Source organism: Callithrix jacchus, chromosome 8, assembly GCF_049354715.1.
Source record: "Callithrix jacchus isolate 240 chromosome 8, calJac240_pri, whole genome shotgun sequence".
NCBI lineage: Eukaryota > Metazoa > Chordata > Mammalia > Primates > Cebidae > Callithrix > Callithrix jacchus.
The window spans coordinates 44,318,084-44,337,502 of NC_133509.1; the positions used below are offsets into that span (position 1 = coordinate 44,318,084).

The 19,419-nt window shown below is 48.6% G+C and overlaps 1 protein-coding gene and 1 long non-coding RNA gene across 2 annotated transcripts in view; one reads left to right on the forward strand and one right to left on the reverse strand.

Moving 5' to 3' along the window:
- LOC103791097 (uncharacterized) overlaps positions 1 to 19,419 on the reverse strand; it is a 101,602-nt gene that overhangs the window by 48,721 nt on the left and 33,462 nt on the right. The window lies entirely within an intron of this gene.
- On the forward strand, positions 10,246 to 14,855 carry LOC108590379 (ERV-BabFcenv provirus ancestral Env polyprotein-like). The gene is made up of 4 exons (XM_054239687.2): positions 10,246 to 10,416; positions 13,728 to 13,785; positions 13,888 to 14,141; positions 14,236 to 14,855. The coding sequence occupies exons 1-4, from the start codon at positions 10,403 to 10,405 to the stop codon at positions 14,261 to 14,263; spliced, it is 354 nt and encodes a 117-aa protein (XP_054095662.2). The 5' UTR covers positions 10,246 to 10,402; the 3' UTR covers positions 14,264 to 14,855.

Genomic DNA, 19,419 nt, shown 5'->3' on the forward strand with positions numbered 1-19,419 from the left:
AAGTTAAGGTCTTCAAAGCTTTGCTGTGGGCAAAGCATTTGCAGAAATGCATGGAGCTGAAGGTCAAAAAGAAAACAAGGCATAAATTCTTTTGCCCTCATTTTATTTGTCCTTGTACACCCATGGTTAGTGATTAGTAAGATCACTTGGCAGTGACAAAAATCTGCTTTTGAAGGGTTTTTCTTTTTTTTGAGAGTGTCTTGTTCTGTGGCCCAGGCAGGAGTGCTGTGGCACAATCTCAGCACACTGCAACCTCCATCTCATGGGTTCAAGAGATTCTCCTGCTTCAGCCTCCTGAGTAGCTGGGATTACAGGCACCCACCACCATGCCCAGCTAAGTTTTGTATTTTTAGTACAGACCAAGATTTTCCCACTGACATTTATTTCTCATGCCAAGTCCGGGCCTGCTGCCAAACTGGGGATACCAAGATCCCAGAGCCAATGTGCTCACTCTCCTTAAAGGGCTGTGACACTAGCCAGAGAGGCGTAAAATGAGGTAAGGGCAGGGAAAACACTATCTCACACTTAGGAAGACAGAAGAGGTCTCACAATAGGCAGGGCAGCCCTGGGAGGAGGTGATTCACAATAGCAGGAATAAATATTACAGCAAGTGCATCCACACATGGGAGAAATTTAACAAGGCTGTTTTTTTTGTTTGTTTGTTTGTTTTTTTTGCGATGGAGTCTTGCTTTGTCACCCAGGCTGAAGGACAGTGATGTGATATTGGCTCACTGCAACCTCTGCCTCCTAGGTTCAAGCAATTCTCCTTCCTCAGCCTCCTAAGTTGCTGGGATTACAGGCATGCATCACCATGCCTGGCTAATTTTTTGTACTTTTAGTAGAGACAGGATTTCTCCATCTTGGTCAGGCTGGTCTCGAAGTCCTGCCCTTAGGTGATCTGCCTGCCTTGGCCTCCCAAAATGTTGGGATTACAGGTGTGAGCCACTGCACCCAGCCAATACATTTTTTTTAAGCTCCTAAGTTTGTGGCGATTCATTACCAGCTCTGACCAGAGATCTCAAGCACCAACCCCGGTTGTCATACCTATGGAAAATGCCAAGTCCTCACATGCTTCTCCAGGCTTCCAAGAGAGCTTCTGTAGTCCCATCAGGCTCCTAAAGGCCCCTTAGGGCACTGTCACTACTCTCTCGACAGGAGCCACTTGAGGGCAGTGAGAAGAGGAGTGTCTGTGGAATTTGAAGCTTCTAAGTCCTGGCCTCCCAAGGCCTCACGTACCTTACCCAGGTGTGCTATTAACATGATATATCACTTGAGGTTAACCTTGGCTGGCTGGCTGGGGCAGTCTGTCAGGTTTTGCCACTGTAAAGTTACTCTTTTATCCCCCTTCCATTCTGGAAGAAAGTCACTGTGCACAGCCCACACTGATGGAAGAGGCATCCTCAACTTTTATTTACTGAGTTTGGCAACTCTGCCTGTTACACCAGCACATTCCAAGTACTCCATAGATCTATGAGGCTGCTGACAATTACATTAGACAGCACAGCTCTACTCTAGAACATCAAGGAATAGCAAATACCCACACATCAGTCACTCAGGTACCACTGTACTATTGTTTACTTAATAGTTTTCTGTAAAAGGGCTCACTTTTTGTGTGTGTGTGAGATGGAATCTCACTCTGACACCCAGGCTGGAGTGCAAAGGAGTGATCTCAGCTCACTGAAACCTATGCCTTCTGGGTCCAACCAACTCTCTTGCCTAAGCCTTCCAAGTAGCTGGGATAGGCACACACCACATCCGGCTAATTTTTATATTTTTAGTAGAGACAGGGTTTGACCATGTTGGCCAACTGGTCTTGAACACCTGACCTCAGGCGATCTGCCTGCTTTGTCCTCCCAAAGTGCTGAGAGCCCAGTCACAGGGCATTTTAAAAAGGGAACTTCATATCATTACCTTGAAATGGAACAGTATCAAGGATAGCCCTGGACATTTAGGAGGTAGAGCAGCTCTATTCCTCCACATGGGCTTTTCCAGCCTCCCTTTTTTCTCCTCCTCAGAAGCCTGAAGCAGGCGTGGACCCCTTGTTCCTGGTCCCCTGGGCTCCAGCGTCTCCACTCAAGGGAGCCTTCGCCAGTTCACAACCAGCATCAGGGGAAGCTCTGACCTCCTGTGCTCCAGGTGTCTCTGGGCCAGAAAGCTGTAGATCCATGCCTGCCAAACCTGATTGATGAGGAGACTCACCGGAGAGCTTTCTAAAAGCTTAGACTTTCTTAAGCACTCAGCACGTGGATCCTAATTGAAGATATGGGTAGGGAACCAGATTAAAAACAGCACAGGTGGAGCTCATAATTAGCTGTCTACCAGAGTCCTACATGCAGGACAACCAGGTTTAGCTGTGCTCTGGGAAAATTTTCACGTGCAAGTAATGCACATCTGTCTGATGGAAGACCCCAGGGCAGGCCCTGACTCTGACTCTCTTTCTTTTTTTCTTGAAACAGAGTCTCATTCTGTGGCCTAAGCTGGAGTGCAGGGTCATGATCTTGGCTCACTGCAACCTCTACCTCCTGGGTTCAAGCAATTCTGCTTCAGCCTCCTGAGTAGCTGGGACCACAGGTGTGTACCACCAAGCCTGGCTAATTTTTGTATTTTTAGTAGAGACATGGTTTTGCCATGTTGGGCAGGCTAGTCATGAACTCCTGGCTTCAGGAGATCTGCCCGCCTTGGCCACCCAAAGTGCTGGGATGACTGGTGGGAGCCCCTGCACCTAGCCTAATTCATTTTCTAAAATGAGCAGTACCTGCGGAAAGAAAGTGTCTAGCTCAGCCTTCTCCCAAGCTCATAGGACATGAAACTAAGTGCAGACAGACCCTTTGGAGAAACTCCTTTCCCTGTCCTGTGTGACCAGGAGGAAAGGAGGCTGAATGGTCTGGTATTTCTGGGTGTGCAGCCTCTTTGTTTATTCCTTATCTTTCTTGACCATAGCACATATCAGGTCCCTTGGATCAGGGACAGAACTAGATTGTACCCCTCTGGGTGGCCGCTCACTACACTTTAGGGCCAAGTAACTGGTTTAGTGAGTTCCAGGTTCACAGAGGGAGAGGAACTGCTCAGGATGGGTCACCCCTAGAGTCTCCCCCATGCCAGATTGAGGTTTTAGGTGACGAGATTTAGAGCAGATTTTGGACTCCTGAGTTGATGTTATAATGGGATGAGGCCTTGGGGTAGGGTGGATGTATTTTGCATTTAGGATGAACACACATCATCAGGGTCTAGAGGGCTGACTAGGTGGGCTGACTAGGTGGGCAGACTGTCCATGCCCTAATCCCAAGAACCTCTGAATACATCACCTCATGTAGCAAAAGGGACTTTGCAGGTGGGATTAGCAAGGGGTTTGAGATGGGGAGATTGGCCTGGATACCGACGAGAGCCCAATCTAACCACACACATTCTTAAAAGCACAGTACTTTCTCGGGCTTAAAGAGGAACGATGAGGAGGAATGGGAGATCCGAAAAGTCACACTGCACAGGGAGCTACCATGTGTCTTGTTCACCACGTGTATCCCCAGAGCCTGGAACCCAGCAGGTGTTTGGCCACAGTAAGGCCAATAAAGTGAACTTTTGTGGTTTCTTTTTGTTTTTGAGATGGAGTTTTGCTCTTATTGCCCAAGCTGTAGTGCAATGGTGCAGTCTTGGCTCACTGCAATCTCTGCCTCCCGGGTTCAAGCGGTTTTCCTGTCAGCCTCTCAATTAGCACATGCCACCATGCCCAGATTTTTTGTGTTTTTAGTAGAAATGGGGTTTTATCATGTTAGCCAGGATGGTCTCGAACTGCTGACCTCAGCTGATCCACCTGTCTCCACCTCCCAAAATGCTGGAATTACAGGCATGAGTCACTAAAGTGAACTTTTAAGCACTGGATTCCAGCTGGAAGCCACGTGGGTGAATTATTTAACCTCTCTGACCCCATGTCATCCAGTTTCTATGGATATCAGAAGTAAGGGCAGTGAAATAAACCACCCAAGGTCATCCAAGGAATGAACAGTGGGGCTGACCCCACCGCAAGCCCTTCAGAACCCATCTGGTTCCCAAATCCAGCAGCCTTCCACCTCCACCTCGGCCTGGCCATAATGGGCAGAACTCCTGGGTAAACAGGAGTGAAGCTTCTCATGGCCCCATTTTGTTCCTTTGCTTCATTCTGTGCCTTTGTTATCTGGTAAGTGGCTGTCATCCCATTTCCTGAGCACAGACCAGCAGAGGGTGCCAGTGCCCATGAAGCTCCCAGAGCTGCCCAGGGGAAGAGCTGCCATGGGGAAGGGACTGGTCCTGGTCACCCACAAAAACAGAGTGTCCTTAATGATGAGGGGCACCTGCTGGTTCATAACCTGGCTCTGTGGCTGGACAGAGCCCCTGGAGAAAGGACTTCATCTCCATGGCTGTAGTTTTCACAGCTGTGAAAGGGGACAGGGAAAACAGACCTCCCAGGGGTACTGGGACAGTAAAATGAAGCAACTCATGAGACGGCTTCTAGCACAGTCCCTGCCACTTAAATCTTTGCTGAACTTCCATTCTTTTTGTTTTGTTTTGAGACAGAGCCTTGCTCTGTTGCACAGGTTGGAGTGTAGTGGCACAGTCTCAGCTCATTGTAAACTCTGTCTCCTGGGTTCAAGTGATTCTTCTGTGTCAGCCTCCTGAGTAGCTGATATTACAGGCACCTCCACTCCACCATCCCTCCACAACTGGCTAATTTTTGCATTTTTAGTAGAGACATGGTTTCGCACTGTTGGCCAGTCTGGTCTTGAACTCCTGATCCCAGGTGATCTGCCCGCCTTAGCCTCCCAAAGTGCTGGGGTTACAGGTGTGAGCCACTGAGCCCAGCTGCATTTGCATTCTTTAACAAGAGTCAATCTCGAAGGCTTCTCATTTCAGGTTCTGCCCAAAGCACATGAGTTATTTTTTGGATTCAGCTGTCTAGCTCCTTTTCCTCCATGCTTTTACATCTTTACCAAGTCTTCCCTCTGTACTTAAAGAGCACTCCCCAACAGTCTAGCCATCACCCTCAGGTTCACTATAAAGTATACAGGGGGCCCAATTCAAAAGGCCCTCCTAAACAGAGGGCTCCTTTTATTTGAAATCTGCTTCAGGCAAAGTGTAAGTTCAAGACACTGTGCCTTTGCTTGTATATTTCCACTGTCTTCCAGCCTAAAACCCAGCCAGTCCTAACACTGACTGACTGCCCATGTATGTTACATAAGACCCCCATGCTGGGCAGGGATACTGAGATAAGTTAGACACAATCACACATCACTGGAAGCACCTGCAACAGAGAGAGAGATAGCAACAGATGATTTCAGAACAGCGTTTGTGCCTGTCTACAGACACCCACTCTCAGAAGGGGAAACCTAATTCAGTTCCCAAGAACCTACCAGGTACTACCCTTCAAAGGAATAACGGTCTCCACTTCACAGACTGACTTTCAAGGCCAAAGTCAGACAGGAACCAGCAGGACCAGGACCAGACCCCAGGTTTGGCTGACATCACTATCTCCCTTATCTCAAGGAGGCAGAGGCCCCTTGAAAATGTCCTTTTGCACGAGCTCTGAAATATCTACTAAATGTAGGTCATTATGGCTGAAAATGCATTTTCCCCTTGTCCTTTCAGCTGCTCTGTAAGTTTGGGCTGTATCCTGATGTTCATCTGCCCCAGCCCTAGCCAACTGCTGGCGAACAGATCACAGGGTTGACCCTTGGAATTGGAAGGCATTCTACACACAGTGTCTCTTCCAGGTGCTTTTTCTCATCAACCATTAAACCACAAACAGGCCAAGTGACAAAGCACTCAGTTCCTTCACATGGTCATTCCTTCCCCCTTCTGCTTCGCCTGATGCAGAAGAATTTGTCAGTCAAACTTGAACATTACAAGAATATGCAACAGAAAGAATTAGAGAACTCAGCAATCCAAAAGCTGCTAGATGAGGGTTTTCTGCATTTTGGGGGGTAATGTAAAGCAGTTCCAAGAAAAGTGAAGTCACAGCCTCTGCAACTTATTTTCAGTTCTTAGAAAAGAGCCAGTGTTGAAGGGGAAGCGGCTCTGCCCCAGCACACAGACTCCACTGTCTGGCAGGGGCATTTGCTGATAAACCAGCTTGGATTTGGCACCAGAAACCCAAAACCTCTGACGTGTTTTCATTTGGTGATGTCAAGGAGGAAACACAGGCCAAAACCGTGAAAGTTATTAACATTCAGAGAAACCACACAGCTCAGCTAACAGGCTGGGGTGACACCCTTCCAGCACCAAGCTACCAGCAGTTTCAAGGTGACTGTCAGAAAAACACAGTGGCCTCCTTTTTCTATCCCACCCCCCTCATACATTCCTGAGATGTGTTGTCGCTCAGACCACCATGTCAGCCCAACCAGCATTTTTCAGTGGGCATTATTTACCAGAAGTTGAGGGAGGACAAACGGGGCAGGATATGGTACAGGTGGTTTTTGGCAGCTTGGGCCTGTTTTCTGGCATACAAGCAGGTTTTGCCACAGTAGGGCAGACTTCAGGTTAAGATCTTGGGAGTCTACTACACAACCAGCTCAGGGGCTACAACCGGGTGCCCTATAATAATTTTGTAAATAAGGTTTGCCTTTTTTGTGGGGGGGATAGAATCTGGCATCCAGGCTGGGGTATGGTCATGCAATCTCAGCTCACTTTAACCTCCACCTCCCGGGTTCAAGAAATTCTCATGTCTCAGCATCCAGAGTAGCTGGGGTTACAGGTGTGTGCCACCATGCCTGGCAAACCTTTTGTATTTTTAGTAGAGACAGGGGTCTCACTATGTTGCCCAGGCTGGTCTTGAACTCCTGGCCTCCAGTGATCAGTCCACCTCGACCTCCCAAAGCGTTGGGATTACAGACATGAGCCACTGCACCCAGCCATTGTGACTAAATTTTAACCTAAGAATTCTGCAACAGAGATGTTGTTGTCTGTTACATTGAAATTAAATTTCAATGTAATCAAAAGAAACTCATCAAGTGACACAGCCAGGGAGAGTGCCTAAGGAGAAATGATAATGAAATGGAATGCGGTGTCCCAGCTGGGACCCTGGAACAGGAAAGGTCTTTAGGAATAACCCAAGAAATCTGAATGAAGTACAGACAGGTTCATAAAAGCATCTCGATATTTGTTCATTCATTTTAACAAATGCACCATACAAATGTAAGATGTTAATAGGGGAAGCTGGGTACAGGTACATGGGAACCCTTTGTACTATCTCTGCAATTTCTCTGTCTCTCTGTCTCTCTCTCTCTGTGTGTGTGTGTGTGTGTGTGTGTGTGTGTGCGTGTGTGTAGACAAGCCAGAATGTACTGATCCTCCTAGCAATAATGATTTGGTATCTACCAAGTGTCACATACCATGTAAAAGCGATCTGCTCATAGCTTGATTTATTCCTCACACCAGTGCTATGAGCTGGGCATAATCTGCATTTTACAGATAAAGAAACTGAAGAACAGAGAGATTAGGTACTTTGCTCATAGTCGCAAGGTTAGTGGCAGATAACCTCAAATTCAGGTTGGCAGGGCAGCTCAGCAACATTGCCTCAAAAAATCCCAAACTGTGAACATAAAACAGTTCAAAACAAGCTTCATGTGGGCAATGAAAGCAAGGCACACTTTCCAATCTTCCCCAGTTTAAAAAGAAAAGAGTTTAAAAGTGGAGCACAGGCCAGGTACAGTGGCTCATACCTGTAATCCCAGCACTCTGGGAGCCCAAGGCAGTCGGATGATGAAGTCAAGAGATTGAGACCATTCTGACAAAAACTGTGAAACCCCATCTCTACTAAAAATACTTTTTTAAAAAATTAGCTGGGTGTGGTGGCGCGTGTCTGTATTCCCAGCTACTCGGGAGGCTGAGCCAGGGAATAGCTTGAACCTGGGCAGGGGAGGTTGAAGTGAGCTGAGATTTTGGCACTGCACTCCAGCCTGGGAGACATAGTGAGACTCCCTCTTAAAAAAAGAAAAATTGGGGGGACCGGATGCGGTGACTCACACCTGTAATCTCAGTACTTTGGGACGCCTATGTGGGTGGATCACCAGAGGTCAGGAGTTCGAGACCAGCCTAGCCAACAAGAAGAAATATATAAGAACTAAAAATTTTAGTTTCTACTAAAAATACAAAAATATATATATATATAGACACATATACATGTGTATATATTTTTTAGCTGGGCAGTCACCACTACCCCATTCACCACCAATTTTTGTTGATGTCTCTTGCTTTTTTTTTTTTATTTGGAAATGGAGTCTCACTCTGTGGAGCCTTCCAGGCTGGAGTGCAGTGGTGTGATCTCGGCTTACTGCAACCTCCACCTCCTGGGTTTAAGCGATTCTTCTTAACTCAGCTTCACAAGTAGCTGGAACTACAGGCATGGACCACCATACCTGGCTAATTTTTGTATTTTTAGTAGGGATGGGGATGGGGTTTCACCATGTTGGCCAGGATGGTCTCGAACTCCTCACCTCCAGTCATCCACCTGCCTTGGGTTCCCAAAGTGCTAGGATTACAGATGTAAGCCACCATGCCTGGATTTTTTTTTTTTTTTTTTGAGATGGGGTCTTCCTATGTTTCCCAGGTAGGCTCTCAAGCAATTCTTCCACCTCAGCCTCCTGAGTTGCTGAGATTATAGGTGAGTGTCACCTTGCCTGACACTAGAAGCATGATTTTGTCACCACAGACCCCTCTCATTCCCTTTCATAGGAAGTCACTGAGCACCAGAGAGGCTAGAGCCAAGAACTAGGGACACCGATCTTTGAACTCATTTCTGTTGGGTGCCAAATTTTTCTGTGCCTCTGTGATATAGCTACCTATAGTTAGAACCTGTACACTGCCATTTTATAAGGAGACGAAACTGTTTCCATTCTCCTCACAATGACTGCTAGCCATGGCCTCTGTAAACTGCTAAGTTTACTTTGCAAAATGCAAAGAGAGGTAAAGCTGCATACCTTCTCTTATCTGTAACTTCCAGAATTGCCGGCCTCTGTTTACCAGTACTGACCAGAGTAAGCACCCCCAGATAATTCCATTCTAGTGCCACGCAACTAAAAAATCTGTGGACCCCCACACCTGTCCAAATAATGTATAAACTAATGTTTATCTTGACTTCTGTAAACCACTTAAGTGGCAATTGGAATGACAAAAGTCCCTTGGCCCTTGGAATGTCTGGAGCCCCCTCACCCTTGTCTCAGCCTAGAAGGTGATTGACAGCTTTCATTCTCATCTCCACTCCTCACCCCCACTCCCAAAGTGGTTTTGTGGGTATAAAAGGGTCTTGTCACTCTTCTTTCTCTGCCACGGGTTGGAGAGATGTGAGTCCTTCATGGTCACCAGCAATAAACCCTGCAATTTGGCATACTTCTGTCTTGGTGTTGACTTTCTGTGCTCGGACTGATACAACACCTCCTTCTGGGAAAATTGGAGGTCACAAGATACAGTGGCTCACACCTATAATCCCAGAACTTTAGGAGGCCTGGGTGGGTGGATCACCCAAGGCCATTGCAGTCCAGCCTGGACAACAAGAGTGCAACTGTCTTAAAAAAAAAAAAAAAGAGAGAGAGAGGGAGAGAGAGGGAGAGAGAGGGAGACAAAGAAAGAGAGAGAGAAAGAAAGGAAAGGAAGAAAGAAAAAGAGAAAGAAAATCAGAGGCTTTGGTCCATTTGTCTGCCACACTCTGGAGTAATTCTGTCCCTGCTTGAATGTGATCTCCTCAAGGCAAAGTCTGGGTCTCCTTTCTCTTGCACACCCACCCTGTCCTGTCTGTCACACACCAGCTGCTCAATGAAGGTTCGCCCATGTAGAGTATGGGTTTGAGGCATCCCAAGACTTGGAGTTGTAGAAGATGTGAGTGAGAAGCCTTGGAATGCTCTGCCCATTGGGAAATGTGTCTATCCCAGAGTTCAGCTGAGAAGCTGTGCTCTTTCCGATTTCAGTGCTCAGAGCTCCCCTACCCAGGGTGGAACCTTGGATGGCCAAGTACATTGGCTCAATATTTGCCTTGAGTAGCTGGGTGCAGTGGCTCCAGCAACTGTTGGATCTGTAATCCCAGCACTTTGAGAGGCTGAGGCAGGAGAATGGTTTGAGGCCAGGAGTTCAAGACCATCTGGGGCTATTTGGAAAACTCTGTCCCTGTCATGAAAGCTCTCCCTCCCCCCCACACACAAAGAGGCTCCCTTATCTTTCACTCTACATACCGTTCTGGCCTTCCCGCCCAGCTGCAGCCACCTCCCGTCCGACAACCGGCTGACTAATCACCACCTGCCTCATCAGCTCTCCCCAGCTTCCCGCCGCCCAGCTTCCCGCAGAGGGTAAGTCAGACAAGTGGTGCCAAAACCCGGGAGCTGGGGCCGTTGGCCCGGCCACGGCCCCCTCCCCCGACCTACCCAACACTGGCCCTGCCACCTCCATGCTCCGATTAAGGTAAGCCAAGTTTTTTCTTGCTTTACCTCCCCCCCCCCCCACGGCACGGTGCAGTTGCTCCCCTCCGGCGTTCTGCACAGACTCCTCGCCTAGTCTCGGCTGAGCCGAGGAAGTCCTCCATTCCGGCTCCAGGAGCCTTCGGAGGGGTAGCTGCCAGACGGGGGACGCCCCTCTGACCGCTTCCCTAACTGTACTTAACTGTACTCCAGGGAATTTGCAACGAAAGGGGGCGCCTTTTCTTTGCATCTACCCAACCACGCCAGAGGGTCTGTAGCTGCGCCCGCCATGGGAAATTTGGAGTCCAAAATACCTTCCAGCACCCCCCTTGGGTGCTTGCTGCAAAATTTTACCAAATTGGAATACTCCCAAACCCTCAGAAAGAAAAAGCTTGTCTTCCTGTCCCAGGTGGCTTGGCCCCAATACAAACTCAGTAACCAGTCACATTGGCCCCTGACTGGCACTTTCGATTTCAACACCCTCTGAGATCTCGACAATTTTTGTCGCCACACAGGCAAAGACAATGAAATTCCTTACGTTCAGGCTTTTTGGTACCTCCGTACCCACCCTGACCTATGTTCTTCCTGCTCCACCTACCAAATCCTCTTAGCTTGTACCCCTCATAAATCTTCCTCCACTACCTCTCCCCCTCCCTACTCCTCACCGGAAGATCTGCCTGAACATCTGTCCCCTCCTGCCAACCTCAGCAACCAGTCGCCTTCGACAACACACTCTTCCCCCACTCCCTCTGCAACTCCTACCTCAGAGGCCATGCCTTGCCCTTCCTCCACTCCCTCTGGGCCCCCTCCCTCGGAGGCCACACTTCCTCTTGCCTCCCCGGTGGCAGCCCACACCCGCTCTCACCAACCAACTATCCTGGCCCCACTCCAAGAAGTAGCAGGCACTGAAGCAGATAAAGATCATGCTATAGATAACCAGATCCCCCTAGGCCCCGAAGTAATCCCAAGTGAAGACCCCCAATGGGACTATCAGGCTAGTCAGGGTCTGATATACCCAAGAGAGACCGCATGATTAGATACCTCCTCAGGAGAATGGATACTGTATCTAACAAAGTTGTAAACTATGATAAACTAAGAGAAGTCACCCAACTACCCAATGAAAACCCTGCCCTGTTTCTCACCCGTCTTCAAGATGCCCTTACCTGCTTTACTCACCTAGACCCAGCCTCACAAAATGGGGCGACTGTCCTAGCATCTCATTTCATATCTCAGTCCGCCCCTGATATCTGGAAAAAACTGAAGAAGGTAGGAGATAGCCCCGAAACCCCTATACAGGACTTGGTAAAAATGGCCTTTAAAGTATTCAATGCCAGGGAGGATGCAGCTGAGGCTGCCCGCCAAACTCGCATGAAGCAGAAAGTCGCTCTACAGACGCAAGCCCTAGTAGCAGCCCTTTGGCCGGCAGAAATAACAAGGGTAAAGCAAATACCCGCACCCCTCCTGGGGCATGTTTCAAATGTGGAAAAGAAGGGCACTGGTCAAAAGCCTTCCCCCAGCCATGGCCTCCTACCAAGACCTGCCCTATTGTCAGCTCATGGGACACTGGAAGTTGGATTGCCCTAACTCACCTCAGGCCTCAGTTCCTCAAAACTCTGGCACGAGGGGGCAGCAGGGCAACATCCCCCAGAGCCAGGCTTCTGCCTCAGCTGGTCAGGAGCCAGGCATTCAGGAATCTCCAATCCCAAAGCTGTTAGGGTTCAGGGATGATTAACAGGGCCCTGGCTCCTCAACCTCAGTTACCCTTGCTGAGCCCAGGGTCATGCTCCAGGTAACGGGTAAGAGTGTACACGGGGGCTACCTACTCCGTTCTTCCCTCCTTTTCAGGCAAAACCACCCCTTCCCAGGTCCCTGTTATAGGAATTGATGGGTCCCCCTCCACTCCTCACCAAACTCCACCCTTAACCTGTCTGTTTAGCCCTTCCATTTTTACCCACTCCTTTCTAGTCATTCCTTCTTGCCCTGTACCTCTCCTAGGGTGAGATATCCTAGTAAAATTGCAAGCTACCATTACTTTTCCACACACAGAGACCTTCCTCTTACCCCTCATCGCCAACTCACCTCCCCCGCTTCCTCCGGCCGAACTCCTCCCTGATGTAAATCCCAAAGTATGGGATACTGATACCCCCACTGTAGCCTCACACCACTAACCCATACTCATACACCTAAAAGACCCCACAGCCTTCCCTTCTCGCCCTCAGTTTCCTATCTCCAAAGTTCACCACCTCGGCCTCCTACCTATCATAAATAAACTGAAAGCTCAAGGACTACTCATTCCTGCAAACTCCCCCTGCAACACTCCCATTCTGCCTGTGAAAAAGCCCTCAGGTCAGTACCGCCTGGTCCAAGACCTCCACCTTATCAATGCAGCAGTCATTCTGGTCCATCCAGTAGTCCCCAACCCCTATACCATCCTCTCACATATCCCACCGTCCACAACCCACTTTTCAGTCCTAGATCTTAGGGATGCTTTTTTCTCTATCCCACTACACCCCGACTCCTACTTCCTCTTTGCTTTTACCTAGAAAGATCCTGTCACCAATCTGTCTCAACAGTTAACATGGACGGTCCTCCCTCAAGGCTTCCGGGACAGCCCCCACCTGTTCAGCCAGGCCCTGGCGACAGACCTGCAGCAATGTAACATCTCCCCTTCTTCCTTACTCCAGCTGGATCAAAGCTTTCCCCACAGCTTATAAAACCGCAGGAGTTGTAGCTGAGCACCTCATCCGGGACATCATTCCCCGATTCGGCCTTCCTTCTACCATCCAGTCAGACAATGAACCTGCCTTTATTTCTAAGATCACCACTGCTGTTTCCACATCCTTAGGGATTCAGTGGAAACTGCATGCAGCCTACCATCCCCAATCCTCGGGTAAAGTAGAACAGGCCAACGGCCTCATCAAAGAACACCTAACAAAACTTGCCCTCGAACTCCGCCAGTCCTAGGTTACCCTACTTCCTATCGCTTTGACAAGGCTCCAAGCAAGCCCCCGGGGCCCCTCACAACTCAGCCCTTTTGAGCTGCTATACGGACGGCCCTTCTTACTCTCCTCCCCACTACCACCAGACCCCCCTCCTCTATCTACCTACCTCCAAACCAGCAAATAACAGTCTGCTATGCGAACAGCTCTCCCACCTGCAACCGAACTATACCCATAACCACCAATCACCGCTCCTCACAGAACCTTTTTATGGTGCAACAGAACACTTTTTAAAACCCTCAACCCCTCTACACACTCCCGCAGCCTATGCTTACCAGTAACCCTCGTACCCCATTAACCATTTACTCCCCAGCAGAGTTCCAACAACAATTCATACATCATCGTGTATGATGGGCCGCCTTTTTCACCTCATGGTAAGTCTCTCTCTCGCCGGATCAGCCATAGGAGCTGGACTGGGGGGAGGAGCCCTAGCCCACTCCCATCAGGCCCTAGCACGACTAACCTCTCAATTTCAGGCCGCCATCGACAATTCTGCAGAATCTTTAGCCTCTCTCCAAAGACAGATCACCTCAGTGGCTCAAGTCGCCCTACAAAATCACCGGGCGTTAGACCTCCTCACTGCCGAGCGAGGAAGAACCTGCATCTTCCTACAAGAAGAGTGCTGCTACTACATTAATGAATCCGGCCTAGTAGAAACCCGAATCGAGAACCTCCAGAAACTTAAAGTTAACCTGCAGAATCAAAAATTCTCAGCTGAAGCCACAGCATAGTAATCTTCCTCTATGTATACCCTCTTGTCCCCGTTGCTTGGGCCCCTGATAGCCGTTTGCCTAATCTTACTTATTGCTCCTTGTTTTCTACAGTTCCTACAATGGTGCTTTCAAGAACTAGCTCGAGTCACCATCCACCAAATGCTGCTCCAACCTTACCCCGAACAAGTGCTGGAAGCAGACCTCTCCCGGAACATCCAGGCTCCTTAAGAAAAGAAACCTCTTCAAAACCCCCCGTCGACCCTTGTCAGCAGGAAGTAGCCAGAGAGACAACCAACGCCCCTGTCCCCCCTCTCTTTTCTTTTCTTTAAGGAGTCGGGAATGTTTGGAAAACTCTGTCCCTGTCATGAAAGCTCTCCCCCCACACACACAAAGAGGCTCCCTTATCTTTTACTCTACATACCGTCCTGGCCTTCCCGCCCAGCTGCAGCCACCTCCCGTCTGACAACCGGCTGACCAATCACCACCTGCCTCATCAGCTCTCCCCAGCTTCCCGCCGCCCAGCTTCCCACTGCCCGGCTTCCCCGCCCGGCAGTTTAAACTGGCCAACCGTTGCCCGCCACCTCGGCTCTCCCGGCCTTCCCACTCCCTCGGCCCTTCAGCCCCCTATAAAAGAACCCTGCTCCTCTGAGCACGCACGGCCATTTTCCTTTTCTTCCCGGCTGGCCCGCCCGGAGGCTCTTTCCTCTCAATAAAGCCTGAACTTAAGACTTTCTTCTAACCTGCAGCCCGGTTTTTTCTGAACGAGCTCAATCCTCCCGCAGAGGGTAAGTCAGACAGGGGCAACAAAATGAGACCCCATCTTTACAAAATATTTTAAAAGTAGCCAAGAAGCTGAGGTGGGAGGATTGCTTGAGTCCAGGAGTTTGAGGCTAGAGTGAGCTGGTATCATGCCACTGCACTCCAGCCCAGGTGGCAGAGCAAGACCCTACCTAAAAAAAAAAAAAACAAAAAAAACCCCAAAACCAAAAAACAACAAAAATTTTTGCCTAGAAACTGAAGCCTAAGGAGGAGAATGGGGTGCCCATTTTGACAAATGAGAAAACTCAGCTCAGGGTAGAAACAGACCAAGAAATTGACTCGTGAAAAGGGCAAAGCTATTCATGCAGCATTTATTTACTCCTTCATTTATTTGTCACCTAGCCTCCAGCATGGACTGACTATGCCCTCAGACCCAGCCCTGTGCTGGGGGAACAGCGGGAATCAGACCCAGCTCCTGCCTTAGGGAGCTCATGGTGGGCTGGAGGGACAGGTGTGAAAGCACTGAGGGACATGAGGATGTGCCTGGGGCAGTGGCACTGGGGTGTGGGCACCCATAGTGGATCCTCATGGCCTGAGCCTGGGTAACCCCTACAACCCTTAAAAGCAGGACCTGGGGTCAGGACTGTTGAGCAGGAGGATTCTTTGGGGAAGTGGATCCAGGGAGCCGTCTGCAGGACTGGGAGGGTGAAGGAGAGAGAAAAGCAAGAACAGGGTGTGCCACAGAGATGGCCACACTAAGGGCAACGAAGGCCTAACCCAAAGAAATTGTAACTGCCCAACAGGTTCATTTAGCCTTCTGCCTAGACAGAGCCAACTTATCAGGACATGGGACTTGCAATGGAGGAATAATTCATGCAGAGCCAGTTATGTGGGAGATTGGAGTTTGTTTTCAATTTAAGTTGTACTTTGTCACCCAGGCTGGAGTGCAGCTGCATGATCTCTGCTCAATGTAACCTCTGCCTCCCAGGTTGAAGAGATTCTCCTGCCTCAGCCTCCTGAGTAGCTGGGAGTACAAGTGGGCACCACCATGCCCAGCTAATTTTTGTATTTCTTTTCCAAGATGGAGTTTCACTCTTGTTGCCCAGGCTGGAGTGAAATGGCACGATCTCCGCTTACTGCAACTTCTGCTTCCTGGGTTTAAGTGATTCTCCTGCCTCAGTCTCCTGCCTCAGTCTCCTGAGTAGCTGGATTACAGGTATGTGCCACCACCGCCGGCTAATTTTGGATTTTTAGGAGAGACAGGGTTTCTCCACGTTGGTCAGGGTAGCCTTGAACTCCTGATAGCAGGTGATCCACCCTCCTTGGCCTCCCTAAGTGCTGGGATTATAGGTGTGAGCCATCACACCAGCCTGGAGTTTGATATTACTCAAGGCAGTCTTCTAGAGCAGATCAGGGATTAGAGTTTTTAAAGATGACCTAGTGAGTGGAGGGGGCCAGCAAGGGGAGTGCTGATTGTTGGGTCAGAGATGAAGTCATAGGGAATGGAATGTGTCCCCAAGCTGAATCAGTTCCTGGGTGGGGCCCACAAAATCTGATGTACCCGTTTTTCCATCTGGGTTATGCCAGCTGATACACTGAGTATGGGGTCTGCAAAATAGCTCAAGCACCGATTTTACGTTTTACAAAAGTGATGTTATCCCCAGGAGCAATTTGGGGAGGGTTGGAATCTTGTAGCCTCCAGCTGCGTGAACCCATTAGAAACCACAGTTTCTAATCTTTTGGCTAACTTGTTAGTTCTACAAAAGCAGTCTAGTCCCCAGGCAAGAAGGTGGTTTTAGGAAAGGGCTGTTACTGTCTTTGTTTCTAATTGTAAACTATTAACTAAGTTCTTCCCAAAGTTAATTTGGCCTACACCCAGGAATAAACAAGGACAGCTTGGAGGTTAGAAGTATGATGATGGAGTCGGTTAGATCAAATATCTTTCACCGTCTCACTTATAATTTTGCAGTGGCGATTTCAGAATTCCCAGGGACTCATCTAGCAATGTATTATAGGCCAGGTGTGGCTCACACCTCTAATCCCAGAACTTTAAGAGACTGAGTCATGAGGATCACTTGAGGCCAGGAGTTCAAGACCAGCCTGGTTAACACAGTGAAACTCTGTCTCTACTAAAAATACAAAATTTACCTGGGTGTGGTGAGGCATGTCTATAATCCCAGCTACTCAGGAGACTGAGACAGGAAAATTGCTTGAACCAGGAGGTGGAGGTTGCAGTGAGCCAATGTTGCACCACTGCACTCCAGCCTGAGTGACAGAGTACTCAATCTCTAGAAAACAGGAAATGAGCAGAAAAAAGAGAGAATGGAGGTTGCTTGTTATTGCCTCATAATCTTGTTTATCCTAATTGATGCATTAGAGGAACAGTTTCCTGAGACACAGTTTACCGACTATGAATTTCCTCCAAACCCCAGAGAGCAGACTTCTCAAGAGGAGGCTCAGTGTAGAATCTCTTTCCAAGGTAGACCCTGATTCAAGTTCCAGCTACAAACCCTCACCACCTGTGAGACCTCAGGCAGTTCCCATCCCCTCTCTGCGGCTCAGTCTGCTCAGTTGTAAAATAGGTTAAATCCCAAAAAATCCCTCACATCTAAAATCTCAAAAATTACAATCCCCCAAAATTTAAATCCATTATGTTGAAATCCTGAGAGATGAATTCTGGGGAAGGGATATGTTTTCAGTTGTATGCCAGAGGGTTGCATCATGCTAGTTTCATGACAGGTGAATGATTACCTTGTTATTTATTTATAAATTAAGCATGGGTTGAGGAGATAGAGAAGGGTACCTTGTTGACAACAGATGGGCTTGGGGACTTAATTTTAGGTGTCAATCAGGCAAGGTGGCTCATGACTGAAATCCTGAAACCCCAGAACTTTGGAAAGACAAGGCAGGCAGTTTGCTTGAGTCCAAAAGTTCAAGACTAGCCTGGCCAACATGGCAAAATCCCATCTCTACAAAAATTAGCTGGGTGTGGTGGTGCCTGCCTGTAGCCCCACCTACTTCAGAGGCTGAGGCAGGAGGATCGCTTGAGCATGGGTGGTCAAGGCCACAGTGAGCTGAGTTCCAGCCACTGCACTCCAGCCTGGGTAACAAAGCAAGATTCCATCTCAAAAAATAAAAAAACTTGTAGGTGTCATGTTGACTGAATGAAAGAACACGTGGAAACCAGGTAAAAGATGATTTGGGGTGTGTCTGGGAGGGTGTTTCCTGAGGAGATTACTGTGTGAGTTTGAGTGGACTAGGAAGGGAAGATCTGCCCTTGAGTTGGCAGGCACCGTCCATCAGCCAGGGACCCAGACAGAACAAATCCAGAAGGCAGGCCAGTCTCTCCTTGAGCTGGGGCAGCCATTCCCTCCACTGCCTTGGACATCAGATAGGCGACTCCACAAAAGTACATTATCAAAATGTTAACTTTGTTTTTCAAGAGGGAATCTCACTCTGTCACCCAGGCTGAAGTGTAGTGGCATGATCTAGGCTCACTGCAACCTCCCCCTCCTGGGCTCAAGTGATTCTCCTGCCTCAGCCTCCTGAGTAGCTGGGATTACAGGCACCTGCCACCATGCCTGGCTAATTTTTGTATATTTAATAGAGATGGGGTTTCTTCACGTTGGCCAGGCTGGTCTCAAACTACTAAACGTAAGTGATCTGTCCACCTTGGCCTCCCACAGTGCTGAGATTATAGGAATGAGCCACCAAACTCAGCCTCACAATGTTCACTTCATATGTAAGCATTGGTACATAAAAAACACTGAAACTCCTTCAATAAATGAAGACACATCCTTTTTGTACATCTGCATTTGTGAAAGACATTTCTCTAAATCTTGGCTACTCTGGTGACTGCATATGCACTGGAGACCCATTGAGCTTTTCTTTGTTTTGACACAGGGTCTCACTCTGTCACTCACAGTGGAGTGCAGTGGCGAACATGGCTCACTGCAGCCTCGATCTCCTGGGCTTGAGTGATCCTCCTGCTTAGGACTAGAGGTGTGTACCTGCTGTGATTTAAAAAACATTTTCTGTGGTTCACACCTGTAATCTCAGCAATTTAGAAGACTGAGGTGGGCAGATCACCTGAAGTCAGAAGTTCAAAACCAGCCTGGTCAACATGGTGAAACCCTGTCTCTACCAAAAATGTAAAATTAGCTGGGCATGGTGGTGGATGCCTGTAATCTCAGCTACTCGGCAGCTGAGACAGAATTGCTTGAAATCAGGAGATGGAGGTTGCAGCAAGCCGACACGGTGCCACTGCACTCCAGCCTGGGCAACAGAGTGAGACTCTATATAAAAAAAAAAAAAAAACGCTGGGCATGATGGCCTGCCCCTGTAATCCCAGCTACTTGGGAGGATGAGTCAGGAGAAGGAAGTGGAGGTTGCAGTGAGCCGAAATCACACTGATGCACTCCAGCCTGGGGGACAGAGCAAGACTGTCACAAAAGAAAAAAAAAATGCGCCTGGATAGAGCAACAACAACAAGCAACAAAACCCCCAAAATGATAAGAACAACTGTTTCCAAGACAT